Below are 23,774 nucleotides of genomic sequence, written 5' to 3'. Positions count from 1 at the left end.
ATGACATCACCATAATCAAACATGGGGAGTATTGGTCCTCTTCACCAGAGTATGTTTGGCAGGGTGTGTAAAAGAAGCCTTGTTATAGTAAAGGAACCCCAGTCTGAATGTAGCCAGAGACCAAGGTATTTGTAGGAGCTGGCAAACTCCAGTTCTGAGACGTCAGCACAGGTGATCTTGTGGGGGCAGGTGACATTGTTTTTTACGACCAAATAACATAACATACATTTAGTCTTCTTGGAGTTGAGACGCAGATGAAGGTTGTGACTTCTCGATACAAGTGAGGCTGAGTTGGAGGGTGGATGCGGCGGCTTGGAGTGAAGTGCCAGTTAAGGATGGTATCATAAGCGGAGAGGTGTATCCGGGAGGCACCGATAGCCTTGACATTATAGATTTTCCACCACAAAAGCTAAACAGCCACTTCCTGCCTTGTTCATTCCAAGCGTAGAAGGGTGGATTATCCCTGCTTGTGGGAGTAGTAGTACACAGACACTGGGTAGTAGGATACTATAGTATTGGACCTATAAGTACCCCCGTCTTTGGCCCGGAACGTCGTACTGGAGGGCTTGCAGCTGGAGTGGATGGGGCCCAGGAATTACTAACCTGGGGGATGGTACTCTGGTCTCCCTCGCCTTCCAAGGCGGTCAGCAGTAGCTCCCCACACACCCTCACTTCCCCCAGTACCTCTGACAGCCCTCCCACACCCAGTGACTGTCAGTTCAATAGTATTATTGGGCTTCCCTTTAAGCAGTACCCTTCCTTGACCACCTGTATAGACCCTTCAAATGCTATTCTGTAAATGGGGTGTAAGGGTTAAATAATTATGCCGTCACAATATTTACCCAGAGAATAAAATAGCAAATGGAACTCAAAGAAAGAGACACACTCAATGATCCCAATTAAATCTACGTTTAGTGAAGCCTGGGCAGATTACAACGTTAATGTTTACTCATATGGCACCGGGTGCTCTTGTGATCAATGTAGGGGAAGCTCTTCCCACCATAGGCACCGAGTGCTCAATACATTAAACCACCCCGCTTGTACTGGGGGAACCCAGGCATAGAACGTAGACACATTGGGAGTCTCAGAATCAAACAGTCAAATAAACCAATAACAAAAATAACCAATAAATGTGGGCCCACGTTATCAAAGAAAACCTAACCTAAGCCGGCTTAAATTGTTTGGGGTACCCCTTAGACACTGGTGATTAGCGTTCACTTCAATGGACGTTGCTGTTGATACACACGTGGTACTGTTAGTACTTAGCCAAGATGGCGGACCCACTCTTGTCACCACTAGTCCGGATGACAAGATGGCGTCGGCAATCCGCGAGCACAGCCAGCAGGTTGGGCGAACAGCAGGCAGTGGTTAGCGGGCAGAGCGTGCTGTATGGCGTCCTCTGCTGGTGGGAAGAGGCGTCCTCTGTACCGTCTGGGAACCGTCCACCGCTGCTGTTGCTGGCTTGCTTCCGTCGCGCGAGCTAATACTTGGTGCTACCTTAAACACAGCTAAGCTTTGGGTCTCGGCGCACCCTCCTGCTATTCGGTTATACTGTTAACGCAACGTGGCTGGCTACACCACCGGTCTCTTCAGCGCCTCGCACCCGGTAGTCTACTCAAGTCAGACGGAGCCGTTAGCGGCATGCTACTATACCGCACACAGTAACTACTATAACCCAATAACGTTAGTCTCGTTAGCTTAGACGTTAGTCCTTGGGTTCGGTTTCTCTTACTCACACACTATCACGGATACTTCTAGGATAACCCGTCACTAGCAAGTATGTCTCATCACCCGTCGCTCGCTCCGGCGGGGCTCCCCTTCACTGACTTCTTCAACGGGGCTATTCCAAAGCACCTCCCGTTGTGGCTGCGACCGTTCACGGCCAAGTCCAATGTCGAAGAGAGCTTCCTGTTCCCCTCACCTCCAGGTGATTCCCTCTTCCTCGTTGCTTGCTTCTCTCCACTGCTCCACCTGCCACCACTGCACTCCGCCCCCTGCTGGCAACCTCCAACGGTCCCACGCAAAGACCGCTCCAGAAAGGGAAACAAAGGCTCAATGTTATTGCTAGTAATCCATACTGCATCTGGAGAGGAGTAGCACCTCACCTCGTCGTTAGACTGGGCGAGCTATCCAAAGGAACACTGTCAGTCTATCCAAAGGAACACTGTAAATCACACGTTATACACACACAGGAAAAATAACAGTTAGTTAGCACTACTGAATACTTTGTAGAATATTCAGGCTGCTACACAAGTATGCCCTTAAACCTGTTAACCGTAGAGCTGTTCCTGTCATCCCTACTCTCTCCATTGCATTCCTATTCTTAATCTGGTCATTACTACCTCCTCTTTTCTATTCCCTCTCCTATTTCTTTCACTACCTCCATTTGCTTGCTTGGCACATCTATCAACTCTCTCATTGCCCAAGTGTGCTGGTCCTATGGGCTGCACGATTCTTGCTAAAATGTGAATCACAGTTTTTCTCTCTAAGAATTGAGATCACGATTCTCTCACACGATTCTTATTTTTTCAATAAAATCATTTATTGCACTCTCTTAACTCTTTAATTGCCAGACCCGAGATATCTCGGGTTAACTCACCATACGTTGGACGCCAGAACCCGAGATATCTCGAGTTTTGGTTGTTTTTTCTTTTATTCGCTATTTTCATTCATTATTCATCCATTGACCTCTGTGTTTAGTTTAGTTTAGTTTAGTTTATTCGGATCCCCATTAGCCATTGCCACAGGCATAGGCTACTATTACTGGGGTCCACACAAATCAATACAATACAATAAAATCAATACAATCAATACAATACAATCAATACAATACAATCAATACAATACAATAAAACAATACAATACACCTCAATAACACATACAAATATTATAATAAAATATCTAAGTTCACCAATCACACATCCCATCTACTCAATCATGTTTCAAGGCATAATTTATATGTTCACTTAAAGTACAACAATACATTTCAATACAACATACAAATATATTAAAAATCTAAGTTCACCAATCACACATACCCATCTTCTCAATCACCCACTATGTTTACTTAACTGACAGTACCACTCTTTCTTATATGATTTTTAAGGTGTTTTTTAAATGTCTGTTTTTCTTCAACCCTAGTTGATGCAGGTGGTAAGGAATTCCATGCAGTCATGGCTCTATACATCACAGTCCTTTTCATTGCATTTGTTCTTGGCATCTTTACAGTACATCTTTCCATTGACCATGGAGTAACTGTGTCTGTTGATTGTGAATTGCATCAGGTCATATATAGGCAAGCAGGTTTTTTGTTCTTATATATATTTCTAAAAAACATTATGATATTTACATTTAATCTTTGTTCTACCATTAACCATGACAGTTTTTCATGCATACTTACTATGTTTGACCTTTTCCTACAGTTCAGAGCAAGGCCAAATTGTTGCCAAATTAAAGGATTTTGAGATCGCCAAAGTGCAATACCGGCCGCATCCTGCCAGATGGCAGTGTCGCCCACCCTTTGAAACCTTATATCTAACTCTGTGTTACACTCAAATGTCACCGGGCGCTATATTTAGACAGAGCCGAGTAAGTCGCTTCACCCGAGCACTTCGAGACACATCTGGCACACTCGATCCATAAGTTGTGCCAAATTATGTCCGGGGCCAGATGGACACCAATACTGGAAATCGCGATCAGACAATTGGAATATTCTTTTTGGAATACCACCGACCAGAGGTAAGGAGTGGACTATCTGACATCCATTTCAGCTTGATCCAACAATGTTTTGATACTGATCCAGCTGATCAGCGTTTTTAGTGTTCAATACGAATGCTGTTACTGGCAATCAAAGCATCAGAACCCCCCCCCCCCCCCCCCTCTCATGCATTCATGATGAAACATAATACCTATTATATACATTTGATCTGGAAATAGTAGCGTGTCCAGGAAAGAAACGCCAACGCTTATAGTAGATTTCACGCTGCGCCCCATAGCCAGCCTCCCAGGAATTATCCCGGATCACTCCTAAACTATACAATATTCACCACGGGATAACACGTGAACATATGCATGAAAAAAGTATCTCTTTTTTGCATCTTGGACGGAAGAAAGTGAGTGTCAAATGACCATAGTATTGTCCCCATAGCTATAATATAGAATATAGATATAGCTCTACAAACAAGGTGACGCACTCCTATCTTTAAAGCGTGGCATAGCTACAACAGGACCCGGCTAATGGCTGGCGCTGAATGAGTTAAACAGACAACATAACTAGTGCTGTCAGGCGATTAAAAAAAGTAATCTAATTAATTACAGGATTTGTCGGTATATCGGATATCAGTAAAAAAGCCAATATCGAACATCCCTAGTTTCAATGGTAAAATACGCTTAGGCAACGGAATTTCGAGGCAATCAATGTGAATCTCTGTTCAAGCAGAAGGAGGAGAGGCAATTGAAATAATGTTGTTTTTGTTTTTTTAGTAACTAAAAAAGGTTTCTTTTCACAGTAACGCATAACTTTTTGGTGTAAGTAATCACTAAAGTAACTGAGTTACTTTTGAAATGAAGTAACTAGTAATGGCAACACTGCCAACAGGTGAATCCACTACAAATATGAAATATAATAGAAATCTAATTGTCCATATACATTTCCCTTATGAATGCACAAGAAAACAAACTCTTATATAAACTCTCATATAATTAATATATAATCCGATATACCGATATTGTCCAACTCTTAATTTCCGATACCGATATCAACTGATACCGATATATGCGGGGTTTCCCCCCCAAAAAACTGAATAATTTCAGGTAATTAACATTACATATCTATTGTCGTGGAATTAACACAACATTATGCATACTTTTGACAATCAATAAAATAAGAATTTGTTCTTACTTGCTTGCCTGGGTAAATAAATATAATTTCCGATGTTACATTTTAATGCCAATATCGGCTGATAATATCGGACATCCCTACTATAGAGTCCTTTAGAAATATGGCTTTCTGGTGCCGATATTCGCTGAGGAGTCTGTTTAGTTGAATAAATCACACACCAAGAAGGTCATGTTTTTTAAGAAAAGACACATTTATTTAGAAAAATAACTTAATATCTGGTATCATGTGACACCAAATACACCAAATACATTACAGATGAATAATTCTTTCTGAAACAAGATGTTAATCATTTTGAAAAATTAAATGTCTGACAAAACGATTGCTGTCATGCAAGAACAACTCACGTAACACCTTAACTTACAAAACACCTTAACACTAACCCTTAACTTACAAAACAGAAACATTTGAGAGAATGCAGTAATTTTTTCTTTTTTATGTTGTAAAATAAATATCAGGTAAAAAAAAATCCAAATGGGATACATCCTCACCAGGCTAAATTACTGCTCATCACCTACAGAGGGCAGTAGAGTCATCACTGGGTCATATTACTGCTCATCACCTACAGAGGGCAGTAGAGTCATCACTGGGTCACAGAGTCACCAAGAACCCATCCGACCCTGCTGGTGTGTTCCTTAATTCAAGACAGGTGTAACTTCATTGGTAAGTACTGGTGAGGGCAGAGCTGTCTGTCTGTCTGGCTGTCTGTCTATCTAGCTGTCTGTCTGTCTAGCTGTCTGTCTAGCTGTCTGTCTATCTAGCTGTCTGTCTGTCTATCTGTCTGTCTATCTAGCTGTCTGTCTATCTAGCTGTCTGTCTATCTATCTATCTAGCTGTCTGTCCATCATAGCTGTCTGTCTGTCTAGCTGTCTGTCTAGCTGTCTGTCTATCTAGCTGTCTGTCTGTCTATCTGTCTGTCTATCTAGCTGTCTGTCTATCTAGCTGTCTGTCTATCTATCTATCTAGCTGTCTGTCCATCATAGCTGTCTGTCTGTCTAGCTGTCTGTCAGGTAGATGATATTCCATCAGCTCACCTAGCTGGCTGGGATTAAAGAACACACACAAAGGGACGGGTTGGAGAAATAGTGCAAATACATATAATAGAAAAATATATAAAGGCACATAATAGAAAAAGTAGCAAAACGGCAACAAGCAACAAGAGAACGTTTTTACACATCATTTAAGTTTAACTCATTGAACGCCGAAAACGAGTACACTCGTTTTTGGCTCCCATGCGTTCACCGCCAAAAACGAGCACACTCGTTTATTTTTTTAAATAATTATTATTATTATACTAAACAATCAGCCGGACCTTGTCGTGTGATCCTGGTATACCTCTGAGTGAATTTGCATTGAAATGACGATCGAATCCCGATAGGAGGCAGTATCGCCTACCTTTTGAACTGGGCTATTTTACTGGGGGGGGGGGGGGGGGGGGGGTGTTTGCTCACTCACTGCTGGGCACAGTAGTATAGCCACTAGCCTGCGAACTAAACAGGCTGTTTGGATGTAACGTTATCTCCAGACTAGAGCCAACTAACGTTATTTATTTAAATTGTTCCTGTTCTGACTCAGACACTTCGGAGCAAGAGTGGACGGGGTTTTGGTGGACCTGCTGACAAAGGTAACGTCTATTTTACCGAACCCCATCATAAAACATGCCTTTGTCATGATCCCAGCGTCAGAATAGAACCATTCTATGTATGGTCATGTTTACCTTTAACCTGGAAATAATATAGGTGTCAGGCGAGCAACCTGCACGAAATGCGCATGCTGCACAAAAAACACATAATATCTCGCATTCCAGGAAACAAGACTAGATTATTTTGAAACAGGGCGGGTTTTAGCCTGGCATTGCGCAGGAACGAAGGTATGTAGAAATAAACGGTTTGTTCCCTGTTGGAGTATAAATATTGCCTTTCAAATGAGCCATACTATTGTCTCCATAGCTATAATATATAGAATATACGATGGGTCTGCAAACATCGTGAAAATGGTCAAAAACGCTGGCGCCAGGGAGTACAGATGGAAAAACATCGTGCCAGTCAACGAGTTAATAATAAACACTATTATATGTAGAAATGGTTTTTATTGTTGCCGTTTTGCTTGTATCTCTATATATTTTCTATTATGGATTATTAAATGTTTATGTACTTGCGCTATTTTGCTGCTGTATATTATTGAATGGACAATGTGCTCTATCTTACTTATTTGGCTCACAGTGATGTCATGTGATGTGTCCTGTGATGTGTCATGTGAGTCATTTGCCTGATGAAGACCCTGTTGGGTTGAAACGTTGCTTTTTAGTCAATAAATTATTGTAATCTACTGTGTGGATTCATGTCCTCCAATCACCAACACTAACAAGAAGTCACATGACTGTCTACAATACCCAAGTATTTAGTTACTTTGTGATATACTATATAGATACTATATATTTTTAGTAGTATTAGAACAGCCAAACTAGTTACTGTTTGATATGATATTAGAATGTTAGTGGAACTTGTGATTTCACTGGTTCTAAAAGTCCTCAGTTCATAGGATCAGTTCATAGAGTTAGGGTCAGTGCATAGGGTCAGAGTTAGGGTCAGTTCATAGGGTTAGGGTCAGTTCATAGGGTCAGGGTTAGGATCAATTCATAGGGTTAGGGTCAGTTCATAGGGTTAGGGTCAGTTCATAGGGTCAGGGTTAGGATCAATTCATAGGATCAGGGTTAGCGTCAGGTCATAGGGTCCTTTTATCCCTCGGTACGCCTCCAGCCTCATTGCTCATCCCATCCTCAGGACATTGTAGAGACATGTTGGACAAACGGAAGCAGATTCTAGGTGTGTGTGTGTGTGTGTGTGTGTGTGTGTGTGTGTGTGTGTGTGTGTGTGTGTGTGTGTGTGTGTGTGTGTGTGTGTGTGTGTGTGTGTGTAGGTGTGTAGGTGTGTAGGTGTGTGTGTGTGTGTGTAGGTGTGTAGGTGTGTAGGTGTGTAGGTGTGTGTAGGTGTGTGTGTGTGTGTGTGTGTGTGTGTGTGTGTGTGTGTGTAGGTGTGTAGGTGTGTGTAGGTGTGTAGGTGTGTAGGTGTGTGTGTGTGTGTGAGTGAGTGAGTGTGTGTGTATGGGGGGGGGGGTTGAGCGTGCTGTGGTCCAGTAAGTACAGGTGTCTGGGCGTGGTGTCTGTGTCAGTACAGGTGTCTGTGTCTGTGTGTCAGTACAGTCAGACACTGACGCTGACGTGTCTGCCGGAGGCGGGCCTTCGTTTGATGCGCGAGCGTCTGGGCCGCGCGTCGGCCTGGCAGCGGCACAGCGGACCCAGCAGCAGCCACAGGTAGAGCAGCACGCAGGCCCAGCAGGACGACAGCTTCACCCAGAAGGTGGACCAGCTGCCGTGCGTGAAGGTCGTCTCCAGAACGGCCGACTCGTAACTGGAGGGACGACAGATTTAACCTTCATTAAAAAAACAATGGCTAATATAACTATCAACACACCAACAGTCATCCAGATATAATAACTATCAACACCAACAGTCATTCCTGATATAATAACTATCAACACCAACAGTCATTCCTGATATAATAACTATCAACACTGTTGTGAAGGATCAGATTAAACCGAATATGTATATTTATTTATATATATATATTTAATTGTATTTGTATATCGTTTGATATCCCCTGTATATTCCTTGTACAATATGCATTGAATATCCCCGTTTCTACTAAACAGCCCATAATAGTTTCATTCTACCATTGGACGAGAACCTGGCGCCAGGTTGCCATACCCCTAGGTCCAAGTTCAATCGTGCCGCCTAACATGTCGAGGCAACCCCCGGTTCCGCGCAGTAATATGTCGGGCGAAATACGAATGGTACTATTTGTTCATAGCGCATATATATATGGCGCCAGTAAAGTAGAACTTTCTTTTTAGTCCAGTTCTTTACCCTCCAACAGAGTGACAGACGCAAAAGCCTCCCCACGACGCACGTGCGGTGTAGTAAGGCCTACTTGGCCCAGAATAGGCATTGAGATATCGTGTAGACTAATAGTTGAATGGTCATAGTTTGGCACCATACCGTCGAGTTGGACGTATTCTATTAAGCTAATAATAGTCTATTTATGTATGGTGCATCGTTCGGTTAGAGTTCTACAGTTATCAGTACCCCCATCGTTCCTGACGTTATCTGGACGCTTAACCAGGCTGGTCAGACCCCTAGTGGTGATTGCATCCGAGGAGCTCCGGGCCAAGAGCGACTGGACCTGTATATTGGATTACTCTACCCAGACGACGTCGAGCCTTCCACGGCTTGGATTATGCTTTGTGTGCTTTGATTATTCCATGGATAAAGGCCAACACTGCTGAGTGTTGGAATTACCCCCCAGAGAGGACTCCAGGTGAGACGGCGCTCTACACGTGAGGTCGCCTCACGTCTCTCCGTTGTGGACCGGCAGATACCGTTCCACAGAGGGTCCAGCTGTATTCGTCTGCGGTCCGAGGTTCTGTGGGCACCGTGTCCAAGACTTTGGATTCTCCCAAGACACCGTCGGCCAGATGGGATACCGCCAGCGGCTTCTCTAACCCCCCCCTCCTACTGTCTTACAACCAGCGGGACCCCCCCCCCCCCCTTAGTGTATCCAGCTATAATCATTTAAGTACCATCGCTATCGTTTCCTAAATATTCCAGGTTGTATACTTACTCCCTGCGCAACCAGAGATTGGACATTCAATGTTGATTTACCTACGAATACTCATTTGCCATAAAAGTGCATATTCCATATTTCAAATCATAAATGTAATTAAGTGATCGTTGTATACACCCTTTGCTGTATTAAACCTTCGATTTGGTACATTTGTGTTGGTTCGTTTCATCAGGTGGGAAAGTGTTCATCATACTTATATCTTGTACTGGGTGGCCAGAAGTTAAAGTACATGAGGTAGTGGTATTAAATATCATATCTAACAATACAGTCAGGGAATTGTACCCCTCAGTTACAATTGGTCCTTCGAGCCGGAGGGTAACTAGTGTAATATTAATATAGTGTTATTAATATCGAAATGGCCTATGATGAACACTCCACGAAACGATCCTCCTAACCTAGAACGCCCGCGGCGCAGACGACAGACACCTCAGTACTTAGAGGCTTACACTGTCAGTCAACTACCTAGCCTTCGACAAACGGTAAACGCGGTAAAAGTAGAAAGTAAAATTATGTCTGACCTTAACGAGCAGGTTTCCCCGACCACAGAGGCCATAGTAGGTCCTAATGTAACTGACCAAGCTCACGGTGGGGACCAGGAGGGAATTGACATGCCTTTACCCCCCGCCACTACTCAAGAAGTAGTCCCCGACAAGCCCCGGGAGGAAGACAACCCTACAGAGAGAGAACTCTGCACGGAAGAAGAGGAGGAGAGCGCCGAGGAACTAGAGCTCCAGGACTCCCCAACGAGTACCCCTAGGAGCGGCTCACGCAGGAGCGGCTCACCTCCACTACCGCCTTCCCCCAACGAAGCGGAGAGGATACTACAACAGGCGTTCCTCGTCAGCCTGACAGCCTCTGCCGAGCGCGATCGTCTCCAAGCACAGATGCTTGGCGAGCGCGAACACCTCCAAGCACAGCAACGGAGCGAAGAACAGCGCACACGTCTGGAGATGAGACGCTTCCAGATGGAAGAGAATATGGCAAGAGACCGGGCTGACGCCCAGCGCGCCGCTGCCGGTGCCCAAAGAGAAGCAGCGCGCCGCCGCCGACGCCCAGCGCGCCGCTGCCGGTGCCCAAAGAGACGCAGAGCGCGACAGGATACAAGCCGAGCACGACAAGCAACAAGCGCAGCTAATGGAGCAGCTGATCAAAAGGACAACTCCCTCTCCCTCCGCCAGGGGCTCAAGGAACTCGTCGAGACAACAGTCAAGAGCAGCGTCACCGCAACGAGCAAGCGACCCTGAACTTGACCGACAGACCGAGTCTAGACCCCCCGCAGACCCCCTTCCCATACCGGTCCAAGCGAGACCCAGCTACAAGGAAGGAGCGGCATACACTGCGGAGAAGCTAAATAAACGATTACAGGATTTGGAAGATTTGATAGAGGAAGAAGAGGGAGAAGAGGAGAACCAAGCCCGACGACAGCACAGTACTCCACCGGACCAGGAGGTCCCATACAGTCCAGGCTATACCCCCGCGGCGCTGCGCTACAGACCCCCGACTCTATTCACAGGTGAGCACGACGCACGACCAGCCCCGAGGAACAGTACCTGGACCAGCGGGCCATGGTACCCTGCCAGTACCAGCCCACAGCGAGGCGCAAGAGGAGACTCGCCCAGGAGGTCTCTCCCCCAACGCTCGCCGATGTATCAGCCATCCACGGCGTCATACAACGCCACACCGTCATTCCCAGACTTCGCCTATGAGAGTCGAGCACAGTACACGGAGCTCCGGATGTGCTTAGAGACAATGATGGTGGATGTCGCTGATGAACGCCACAAGTATGCAATATTACTGAAGCACCTGAAAGTACCGCGAGCGCACAATATAGCGCTAGCCTATGCTACCTCCTCGACCCCATACACAGCGGCCCTTGCAGCGCTGGATCAGAGATATGGACGTATATGGGATTACGTAATCCAGGAGATAAGGCATATTGACCGCCTACCCCCAGCCACAGACAATCGCTCACTAGACGACCTGTCAATCAAAGTGCAGTCCCTGGTGGGGATGCTGGGAGCTCAACGGGAGAAGGGCATGCATGAGCTATACGCCAACTCTAACGTTGAGAGGATTTTGGAGAAGCTGCCACCCGCAAGACAGGAGCGCTTTAGGCGGCAGAGGGACTACCGAGATCCCGACGGCCCCGAGCCATCCCTCCTTGATCTGGCCGACTTCCTGGCGAGAGAGGTCAGCAGCTTACGACTGGACACCTTCGGGCGGAGCACGCCAAGCTCCAGAGAGGGACCCAGGAGAATAAATGATGGAAGAAGATCGGTGACTGTCATGCACCAATCAGAGTCAGTACCGAGCAGTAGGAGTCACAGCACCCCCTCGAGAAAAGAGAAGTGGAAGATAGCGTGTCCCTACTGTGAGAAAGAACACTGGCTGTCACAATGTGACTCATTCAGAAAGATGAATGCAGAAGAAGTGAGCCAATGGATAAAGTCCAACCGGCGCTGTTATCGATGTGCGCGGCCCCACATGGCAGCCGAATGCCGCCTAAAGAAAAGGTGCAGCCGGTGCGATGGAGCCCATCTAGATATACTACACGATAGTAATGGAAGACGGCCTATACCTGCACCACGGAGCGGCACCAAGGCAAGTGTCATGTACATTGACCCCGCCAGCAGCAACGGAGCTCAAGTGCTCTTAAAGGTAGTCCGTGTGACATTGAGCTACCAAGATAAAGTCATGGACACTTACGCCGTCCTTGATGACGGGTCAGAGAAGACCCTTCTGCTCGCCTCCGCTGCGACCCAGCTGGGACTGCGGGGGAGCAAGAACGAAATGACGATTCGGACAATAAGAAGAGATTTAAAGACGATAAAGGGCGAGAATGTCTCCTTTACTATCGCAGCCAACGGGCAGCCCGAGCGACGGTACAAGATCACAAATGCTTTCACCAGCCAAGAAATAGGACTCTCGCAGTACACCTACCCTGTCACCAAGTTGATGGATAAATATGTGCACCTGCGCCAATTACCTATCCCGCTCATAGACGGCGCTACCCCGACCCTGTTGATAGGCTCCGACCATGCAGAACTCATAGTCCCGATTGACCGGGTCCATACAGGCCCCCGAGGCTGTCCTGCAGCAGTCGAGACCCGCCTAGGATGGACATTACAAGGCCCCCTCGCTAAATCTCTCAACCGAACAGCAGCCACTAGCTGCTTCCACTCCAGAACGACAGAAGAAGACACCACTCTCCTGCAGCATGTCGAGAGGCTATGGACCCTAGAGACAATGCCCTTTAAGAACGAAAAGAAAGACATTCGCTCTAAAGAAGACATTTACGCCATCAACCTACTCGAGCAGGGGACAAAGAGAGTCACAGTCGGCGGAGTGATGAGATACGCAACTCCACTCCTGAGGCGAGAGGGAATGCCCACCGTTCACGCAAAGAAAGACGCCACGGAGCGCTATCTACTGAACACAGAGCGGCGCCTAGCCAAAGACCCCGCTCAAGAGAGTGTGTACCGAGCTGAGATTGAGAAGCTAATCACAGCGGGACACGTAACAAAGATTGACATTAAAGAGGCCGATCAGACGACCGAATCATGGTACGTGCCGCATCACAAGGTCCATCACAACGGCAAGGATCGCATTGTGTTTAACTGCAGCTACCAGATCGGATCCCAAAATCTGAATAAAGAGCTCTTGCCCGGCCCCACACTCGGCCCCTCCCTACTAGGCGTGCTACTGCGCTTCCGCCAGGACAAGGTGGCTATAAGCGGGGATATCAAAGGGATGTTCTTGCAGGTGAGACTAGTAGAGGAGGACAAGCCTCTGCTACGGTTCCTATGGAGAGAGAAGATCGGAGATGAGAACCCATCCATCTACCAGTGGGAAGTACTCCCCTTCGGAACCACATGCAGCCCGTGCTGTGCTACATTTGCACTACAGAAACACGTCACAGAGGACCCAGCAGCAGATGAAGAGGTCCAACACAGTGTGAAGAACAGTTTCTACGTGGACAACTGTTTACAAAGCGTCTCGACTCAAGAAGAAGCCGAGGCTCTCCTAATCAAGTTACGCGCCTCCCTAATCAAAGGCGGCTTTGATCTCAGGCAGTGGGCCAGCAGCGACCCGCACGTATTGCGCAGCCTCTCCTCCGCGGACAAGGCTGCCAGCAGCGAGACCTGGATGGCGACAATCCCAGGAGAAGCCCAAGAAATGACACTAGGATTAGTCTGGCGCTTCAAAACAGACTCGCTCCACTATAGACACAAACCCTTGGCTCCAGAGCAAGGAAGGTCGGCCGCGATACCGACCACCAGACGGAGTGTGTACAGAACACTCGCCAGACAATATGACCCGTTGGGATGTATTCTACCTTACACCACCAGGGCAAAGATGATTGTATGAGCACTATGGGACAAGGACCAGGGCTGGGACGACCCAATACCCACACACCTTGCCTCAACATGGAGAGAGTGGGAGACGGAACTCCGCTCACTCCCAGGTGTCAATATACGCCGCAGCTACTTCCCATCCACAGCAGACCACGTGAGCGGATCGGCGCGGCCGAGAAATCCGCTCTTCGCTCTTTAAAGCTTGGTCCGCTCCGCTAATCGCTCATGTTGACCCCGCCCCCAAGTCGCTCTCCGCTCGCTCCCCACTCACCTTGAATCGAGCGCTCCCCGCTCCCCGCGCCAGATCGCTCGGCAGTTTTTCTTTTTCTTTTTTGGAGCATGGTGTAAATGAGCTCAAACTACAACAGTCTACACCCCCTGGGCCCCTTAACAATTGTTTGTATTGAGCCGCATTGTAATTGTAGCCATTCTGCAATGTTAAATAACGTTGTTTATCCATTCACTAGTTCTATTAAGCGATGATAGGCTAGCCGAGCCACAATGCTATGGTCGCTGCCATTAACGTTAGCATGTAAGCTAACGTCAACAACAATGGCGTCGATACCTTTTCTAACAGGAGAGTGAGTGTGGGCGTCATAGATATCTATGGTGGGCGTCTCTACAGTGACGAAGCCTGAACCCTTCTCATTGGTTGAAAATGGCCTTCATGTTTGTACATCGCCATCTGTTGCTTTGACATTGTACTGCATGTATATATTACATCAACAGTGTTAAACCACTGTGAGCGGCCTGGAGTGGATTGGAGCGGAGGAGAACTCTCGCTCCGGACGTCGCGCCGACTCATTTTAAAACCCACTCCTCGCTCACGTCAAAACCGGCCGCTCCGCGCCCCGCGCCGCTCACGCTCCGATCCGCTCACATGCACTGATCCACAGTGAGGCCAGAGACATGCGAGATTGAGCTACACGTCTTCAGCGACGCCTCCGAAGTAGCCTACGGATCGGTTGCCTATTTGCGTGCCCAAGAGATGGGAGGAAAGATACACACTGCTTTCATACTGGCCCGCTCAAGAATAGCCCCCCGTAAGCAACAATCTATCCCACGTCTAGAGCTCTGCGCAGCCCTCGCAGGAGCGCATCTAGCCACGTTAATCCAACGTGAACTCACCATTCCGGTGCATAGAACAATCTTGTGGTCAGATTCCACGACAGTACTCACATGGATTAAGTCTGATTCATGCAGATACAAAGTCTTCGTGGGAGTCAGAGTCACCGAGATTCAAGAATTAACAGAAGAAGCAAGCTGGCGGTATGTGGACACCAAACACAACCCAGCTGACGTCATCACCCGGGGAATGTCCCTGGATGACCTAACCCGTCGCAACATCTACAGTGACGGACCAGCATTCCTCAAGCTCCCGGAAGGAGATTGGCCTACGCCCACCCCGAGGGAAGCAAGTAACGAGGAGGCTGAGAACAAGAAGCCTATGTTCTGTGGACTGAGCACTGTCGCCTCCACAGACCCCAACATAGATGACTGCATTACCCTAGAGAGTGCGCAACAAAGAACATTCCTGCGGCACCACCCAGAGATTCAGTCCACCACTGACATGTCAGCAGCTGACTACGAAGAAGCAGAACTTCTTCTACTACAACGAGCCCAGAGAGACTCGTTCCCCGATGAGCTAGACTGTCTACAGGGAGGAAACCCCGTCCCATCAGACAGCAGACTGATTCACCTGGCACCAGAGAGTGACGCACATAATCTCATCAGAGTGGGTGGTCGCCTGCGGAGAGCCCCCGATCTACCAGATGACATTAAGCACCCGATCGTCTTGAACAGCCGACACAAGGTCACAGAGCTGATCATAAAGAAATACGACGAGGATGTACACCACGCAGGAGCAGAGAGAGTCTTCGCGGAGATCAGACGTCGTTATTGGATATTGCAAGGGAGAGAAGCAGTACGGCGCTTCCAGCGAACCTGTCTAGACTGCCGTAAGTGGCGCGTGCAGCCCAGCATACCACGGATGGCTGACTTACCCCCCTGTCGCCTCCGAATCGGCGACAAGCCATTCCACTCCACAGGCATGGACTGCTTTGGCCCGTTGGATATAAAGAGAGGAAGAGGCACCGAGAAGCGGTGGGGTATTGTATTCAAATGCATGACCACCAGAGCGATACATATCGAGCTCCTTCCGACCATGAGCACAGACTCATTCCTTATGGCCTTCCGGAGATTCACATCACGGAAAGGAAAACCGTCTACATTGTTGTCTGATCACGGGACCAACTTCAAAGGCGGAGAAAGAGAGCTGAGAGAGAGCTTCCAAGCTATGGGCCCAGAACTTAAGACCCACCTCGCTCCAGCCCAGATTGACTTCCAGTTTAATCCCCCGAACGCACCCCACTTCGGTGGAACCTGGGAACGAGAAGTACGTTCTATAAAGACAGCCCTGTACGCAGTACTCGGAGCCCAGACTGTGGCAGAGGAAATCCTAATGACAGTCCTCACGGAGATCGAGGGAGTATTGAACTCAAAGCCCCTCGGTTACGTCTCCAGTGATGTAGCAGATGTCGACCCAGTCACCCCCAACACACTCCTAATGGGGCGGCTGGACCCCGCGCTACCCCAGACAATGTACAGGCCTGAAGAAGCGAACGGCCGAAGAATGTGGAGGTACAGCCAAGTACTAGCTGACAAGTTTTGGAGCAGCTTCCTACTTCACTACCTACCGTCTCTACAGACCCGCCAGAAGTGGGTAAAAGAGAGAGACAATTTGACAGAAGGAACAGTCGTCATGATTATTGATCAGTCGCTACCCAGAGCTATGTGGCCGGCTGGCCGCGTAAGCAAAGTGATCACCGGTGCCGATGGCAAGGTCCGAGCAGCTGAAGTACTCGTCCAAGGGCGCACTTACACACGTCCCGTGGCGAGGCTAATAGAACTGCCCCGACTCCCAGATACTATCGATGATGACCATGACCCTATGACTTTGTGAGTTGACTGACCCTTACAGCGGACCTTGAGTGGTAGACAGTGCGGTTAATCTGTCTCTGCTTAGCTAATTAGGTGGGACTAATTAGGGGGCGGCTGTTGTGAAGGATCAGATTAAACCGAATATGTATATTTATTTATATATATATATTTAATTGTATTTGTATATCGTTTGATATCCCCTGTATATTCCTTGTACAATATGCATTGAATATCCCCGTTTCTACTAAACAGCCCATAATAGTTTCATTCTACCATTGGACGAGAACCTGGCGCCAGGTTGCCATACCCCTAGGTCCAAGTTCAATCGTGCCGCCTAACATGTCGAGGCAACCCCCGGTTCCGCGCAGTAATATGTCGGGCGAAATACGAATGGTACTATTTGTTCATAGCGCATATATATATGGCGCCAGTAAAGTAGAACTTTCTTTTTAGTCCAGTTCTTTACCCTCCAACAGAGTGACAGACGCAAAAGCCTCCCCACGACGCACGTGCGGTGTAGTAAGGCCTACTTGGCCCAGAATAGGCATTGAGATATCGTGTAGACTAATAGTTGAATGGTCATAGTTTGGCACCATACCGTCGAGTTGGACGTATTCTATTAAGCTAATAATAGTCTATTTATGTATGGTGCATCGTTCGGTTAGAGTTCTACAGTTATCAGTACCCCCATCGTTCCTGACGTTATCTGGACGCTTAACCAGGCTGGTCAGACCCCTAGTGGTGATTGCATCCGAGGAGCTCCGGGCCAAGAGCGACTGGACCTGTATATTGGATTACTCTACCCAGACGACGTCGAGCCTTCCACGGCTTGGATTATGCTTTGTGTGCTTTGATTATTCCATGGATAAAGGCCAACACTGCTGAGTGTTGGAATTACCCCCCGGAGAGGACTCCAGGTGAGACGGCGCTCTACACGTGAGGTCGCCTCACGTCTCTCCGTTGTGGACCGGCAGATACCGTTCCACAGAGGGTCCAGCTGTATTCGTCTGCGGTCCGAGGTTCTGTGGGCACCGTGTCCAAGACTTTGGATTCTCCCAAGACACCGTCGGCCAGATGGGATACCGCCAGCGGCTTCTCTAACCCCCCCCTCCTACTGTCTTACAACCAGCAGGACCCCCCCCCCCCCCCTTAGTGTATCCAGCTATAATCATTTAAGTACCATCGCTATCGTTTCCTAAATATTCCAGGTTGTATACTTACTCCCTGCGCAACCAGAGATTGGACATTCAATGTTGATTTACCTACGAATACTCATTTGCCATAAAAGTGCATATTCCATATTTCAAATCATAAATGTAATTAAGTGATCGTTGTATACACCCTTTGCTGTATTAAACCTTCGATTTGGTACATTTGTGTTGGTTCGTTTCATCAGGTGGGAAAGTGTTCATCATACTTATATCTTGTACTGGGTGGCCAGAAGTTAAAGTACATGAGGTAGTGGTATTAAATATCATATCTAACAATACAGTCAGGGAATTGTACCCCTCAGTTACAAACACCAACAGTCATTCCTGATATAATAACTATCATATCAAGACCAACAGTCATCCAGATATAATAACTATCAACACCAACAGTCATCCAGATATAATAACTATCATATCAACACCAACAGTCATCCAGATATAATAACTATCAACACCAACAGTCATCCTGATATAATAACTATCATATCAACACCAACAGTCATCCTGATATAATAACTATCAACACCAACAGTCATTCCAGATATAATAACTATCAACACCAACAGTCATCCTGATATAATAACTATCATATCAACACCAACAGTCATCCTGATATAATAACTATCATATCAACACCAACAGTCACCCTGATATAATAACTATCAACACTAACAGTCATCCTGATATAATAACTATCAACACCAACAGTCATCCTGATATAATAACTATCATATCAACACCAACAGTCATCCTGATATAATAACTATCAACACCAACAGTCATCCAGATATAATAACTATCAACACCAACAGTCATCCTGATATAATAACTATCATATCAACACCAACAGTCACCCTGATATAATAACTATCAACACCAACAGTCATCCTGATATAATAACTATCATATCAACACCAACAGTCACCCTGATATAATAACTATCAACACCAAGTCATCCAGATATAATAACTATCATATCAACACCAACAGTCATCCTGATATAATAACTATCAACACCAACAGTCATCCTGATATAATAACTATAATATCAACACCAAGTCATCCAGATATAATAACTATCAACACCAACAGTCATCCTGATAAAACTATTAGTAAATTCCACAAAGGACTGTTCTCTGTGTCTGTGTCCGCTCTCTGACCGGGGTGTGCCGTTCTTGATAAAGTGGCTCCAGCTAAACATTACAAACAAACATTATATCTTCAATACCAACAGTCATGAATCGAACTGAACTGACCTGAACCAGTTGGTGAGCGTCATCATGACGTAGAGGGAGGCCAGGAAAAAGACAAAGTGGAAGAAGAAGTAGCTGTAGGTGACCCTCTGGCTCTCGTTATGAATCACCTTCTGACCGCCTCTCGTCTCCTCGTCCACAACAAACTGCTCCTCTGGAGACAAGAGCAGGGACACGTGAGACAGATTAGGTAGAATGGACACGTGAGACAGATTAGGTAGAATGGACACGTGAGACAGATTAGGTAGAATGGATACATGAGCCAGATTATGTAGAATGGACACCTGAGCCAAATTAGGTAGAATGGACACGTGAGACAGATTAGGTAGAATGGACACATGAGACAGATTAGGTAGAATGGACACGTGAGACAGATTAGGTAGAATGGACACCTGAGACAGATTAGGTAGAATGGACACCTGAGCCAAATTAGGTAGAATGGACACGTGAGACAGATTAGGTAGAATGGACACCTGAGCCAAATTAGGTAGAATGGACACGTGAGACAGATTAGGTAGAATGGACACCTGAGCCAAATTAGGTAGAATGGACACATGAGACAGATTAGGTAGAATGGACACATGAGACAGATTAGGTAGAATGGACACATGAGACAGATTAGGTAGAATGGACACATGAGACAGATTAGGTAGAATGGACACATGAGACAGATTAGGTAGAATGGACACGTGAGACAGATTAGGTAGAATGGACACATGAGCCAGATTAGGTAGAATGGACACCTGAGCCAAATTAGGTAGAATGGACACATGAGCCAGAATAGGTAGAATGGACACCTGAGCCAGATTAGGTAGAATGGACACATGAGACACATTAGGTAGAATGGGAGTAACAGTAAGTAATAGAATTTGCGTGTGATAGTGAATAAAGTGGTAATATTTGGTAGTAACAGTGAATAAAGTGGTAATAATTGGTAGTAACAGTGAATAAAGTGGTAATAATTGGGTGTGACAGTGAATAAAGTGGTAATATTTGGTAGTAAGTTAGTAACAGTGAATAAAGTGGTAATATTTGGGTGTGATAGTGAATAAAGTGGTAATACTTTGTAGTAACAGTGAATAAAGTGGTAATATTTGGGTGTGACAGTGAATAAAGTGGTAATACTTGGTAGTAACAGTGAATAAAGTGGTAATACTTGGTAGTAACAGTGAATAAAGTGGTAATACTTGGTAGTAACAGTGAATAAAGTGGTAATATTTGGGAGTAACAGTGAATAAAGTGGTAATATTTGGGTGTGACAGTGAATAAAGTGGTAATATTTGGGTGTGACAGTGAATAAAGTGGTCATATTTGGGTGTGACAGTGAATAAAGTGGTAATAATTGGTAGTAACAGTTAATAAAGTGGTAATATTTGGTAGTAACCGTGAATAAAGTGGTAATATTTGGTAGTAACAGTGAATAAAGTGGTAATATTTGGGTGTGACAGTGAATAAAGTGGTAATACTTGGTAGTAACAGTGAATAAAGTGGTAATACTTGGTAGTAACAGTGAATAAAGTGGTAATATTTGGTAGTAAGTTAGTAACAGTGAATAAAGTGCTAATAATTAGGTGTGAGTGAATAAAGTGGTAATATTTGGTAGTAACAGTTAATAAAGTGGTAATATTTGGGAGTAACAGTGAATAAAGTGGTCATATTTGGGTGTGACAGTGAATAAAGTGGTAATAATTGGTAGTAATAGTGAATAAAGTGGTAATAATTGGGTGTGATAGTGAATAAAGTGGTAATATTTGGTAGTAACAGTGAATAAAGTGGTAATAATTGGTAGTAACAGTGAATAAAGTGGTAATAATTGGGTGTGACAGTGAATAAAGTGGTAATATTTGGGTGTGACAGTGAATAAAGTGGTAATAATTGGTAGTAACAGTTAATAAAGTGGTAATATTTGGTAGTAACCGTGAATAAAGTGGTAATATTTGGTAGTAACAGTGAATAAAGTGGTAATATTTGGGTGTGACAGTGAATAAAGTGGTAATACTTGGTAGTAACAGTGAATAAAGTGGTAATACTTGGTAGTAACAGTGAATAAAGTGGCAATATTTGGGTGTGACAGTGAATAAAGTGGTAATAATTGGGAGCAACAGTGAATAAATTGGTAATAATTGGGAGCAACAGTGAATAAAGTGGTAATAAGTCTGTGCCGACCAACTGGCCCCGGTATTCACTGACATATTTAACCTGTCCTTAGAACAGGCTGTCATCCCCACCTGCCTGAAGAAGTCCACTATTATCCCTGTACCCAAAAAAAATCCAAGCCTGCTTGCCTCAACGACTACCGCCCTGTAGCTCTCACCTCCATAGCCATGAAGTGCTTTGAGAAGCTAGTAAAGGGCTACATCTGCTCCTCCCTCCCCATCAACATGGACCCCCTGCAATTTGCATACCGCCCCAACAGGTCCACGGAGGACGCCATAGCCCATGTGCTGCACACAGCAGCATCACACCTGGACAAGAGGCAGGGGAACTATGTGAGAATGCTATTCATCGACTACAGCTCGGCATTCAATACCATAGTCCCCTCCATACTCAGGGACCTGGGCTTGAACTATGACCTCTGCCAGTGGGTCTTGGACTTCCTGACGGGCAGACCCAAGGTGGTGAGAGCAGGCAACTGCACCTCCTCATCCATCACCCTCAACATAGGGGCCCCCCAGGGCTGTGTTCTGAGTCCCCTCCTCTACTCCCTGTACACACACGACTGTGTGGCTCAGCGGAGTAGCAATACAATCATCAAATTTGCTGACGACACAGTGGTGGTGGGCCTGATCTCTGCCAACGACGAGAGGGCCTACCTGGAAGAGGTCAAGGTCCTGGCGGGATGGTGCCAGGAAAACAGCCTCTCCCTGAACGTCAGCAAAACAAAGGAGATGATTGTGGACTTCAGGAGGTCGGGGGTCAAGGACTACAGCCCCCTCAGCATCGACGGGGCACCGGTTGAGAGAGTCAACAGCTTTAAGTACCTCGGAGCCTACATATCCGAGGACTTGACATGGACCACACACATTGACAGTGTTGTGAAGAAGGCACGACAACGCCTCTACTTCCTCAGGCGCCTAAGGAAGTTCCAAGTCAGTCAGAGGATCCTTAAGAACTTCTACTCATGTACAATAGAGAGCATCCTGACTGGCAACATCACCTCCTGGTTTGGGAATAGCACTGCACAAGACCGAAGCAGACTACAAAGAGTGACACGTTCAGCCGAACGCACAATTGGAGGGGGGCTCCCCACCCTCCAGAACATTTACAACAAGCGTTGCAGGGGCAAGGCTAAGAGAATCATTAAAGACTCCAGTCACCCGAACAACTGCCTCTTTGAACTGCTGCGGTCAGGCAAGCGATACCGGAGTCTCAAGGCGAGCACAGAAAGACTCAGAAGAAGCTTCTATCCCCAGGCCATCAGGCTGCTAAACGAACAATGAACACTACACAACAACAACCATCAAACGCACATAGCACACACATCCACACGCACACACTCACTTTAAACAAACACACTGTAGCACCCACTCCACACACTTTATAGCACACACCCACTTTAAACAAACACACTGTAGCACCCACTCCCCACACTTTATATTTATTGATGAAGGATTGCACTACAACTCGTACACCTTACTGTAAATTGTACCTAAATTGTACCTCATCCCATTTCTGCTTTGCACTATATAGTACTGTACATTAGTACACTGCATAGTATTGTATATTATATGGTAACTCAGTTACGTCTATTCTGCATCGAACATTGTACATATGTCTATACTGAACACTGTGACCTCTTTTTCTACTTCTAAATTACATGCTATACTATGTTATTTGATACTATCTTGTCTAGCACAGTCTCTGGAGCGTAACAGTAAGAAGCATTTTGTATGAAAGTATTCTGTACTTCTGTATGACAACTATTAAAGAAACTTGAAACTTGAACTTGAAACTAATATTTGGTAGTAACAGTGAATAAAGTGGTAATATTTGGTAGTAACAGTGAATAAAGTGGTAATATTTGGTAGTAAGTAACAGTGAATAAAGTGGTAATATTTGGTAGTAACAGTGAATAAAGTGGTAATATTAGGTAGTAACAGTGAATAAAGTGGTAATATTTGGTAGTAAGTAACAGTGAATAAAGTGGTAATATTTGGTAGTAACAGTGAATAAAGTGGTAATATTTGGTAGTAACAGTGAATAAAGTGGTAATATTTGGTAGTAACAGTGAGTAAAGTGGTAATAATTGGTAGTAACAGTGAATAAAGTGGTAATATTTGGTAGTAACAGTGAATAAAGTGGTAATATTTGGGCGTGACAGTGAATAAAGTGGTAATATTTGGGAGTAACAGTGAATAAAGTGGTAATATTTGGTAGTAACAGTGAATAAAGTGGTAATATGTGGTAGTAACAGTGAATAAAGTGGTAATATTTGG

The 23,774-nt window shown here is 45.8% G+C and overlaps 1 protein-coding gene across 1 annotated transcript in view; it reads right to left on the bottom strand.

The window, feature by feature from the left end:
- Window positions 1–8,099: 8,099 nt before the first annotated feature.
- Window positions 8,100–23,774, bottom strand: part of serinc4 (serine incorporator 4) — a gene marked incomplete at its 3' end in the record, with an annotated part of 93,571 nt that continues 77,896 nt past the window's right edge. Inside the window, exons 7-8 of the mRNA XM_084308184.1 lie at window positions 19,342–19,492; window positions 8,100–8,307 (exon numbers count right to left, since the gene is read on the bottom strand). Of these exons, the coding sequence (XP_084164310.1) occupies window positions 8,100–8,307; window positions 19,342–19,492 (359 nt within the window). The remainder of the gene's footprint in view (window positions 8,308–19,341; window positions 19,493–23,774) is intronic.

The sequence above is a fragment of the Notolepis coatsorum genome (genome assembly GCF_963971535.1).
Source record: "Notolepis coatsorum genome assembly, chromosome: 2".
NCBI classification, from domain to species: Eukaryota; Metazoa; Chordata; class Actinopteri; order Aulopiformes; family Paralepididae; genus Notolepis; species Notolepis coatsorum.
This window is presented reverse-complemented; position numbering and strand designations above follow the sequence as displayed.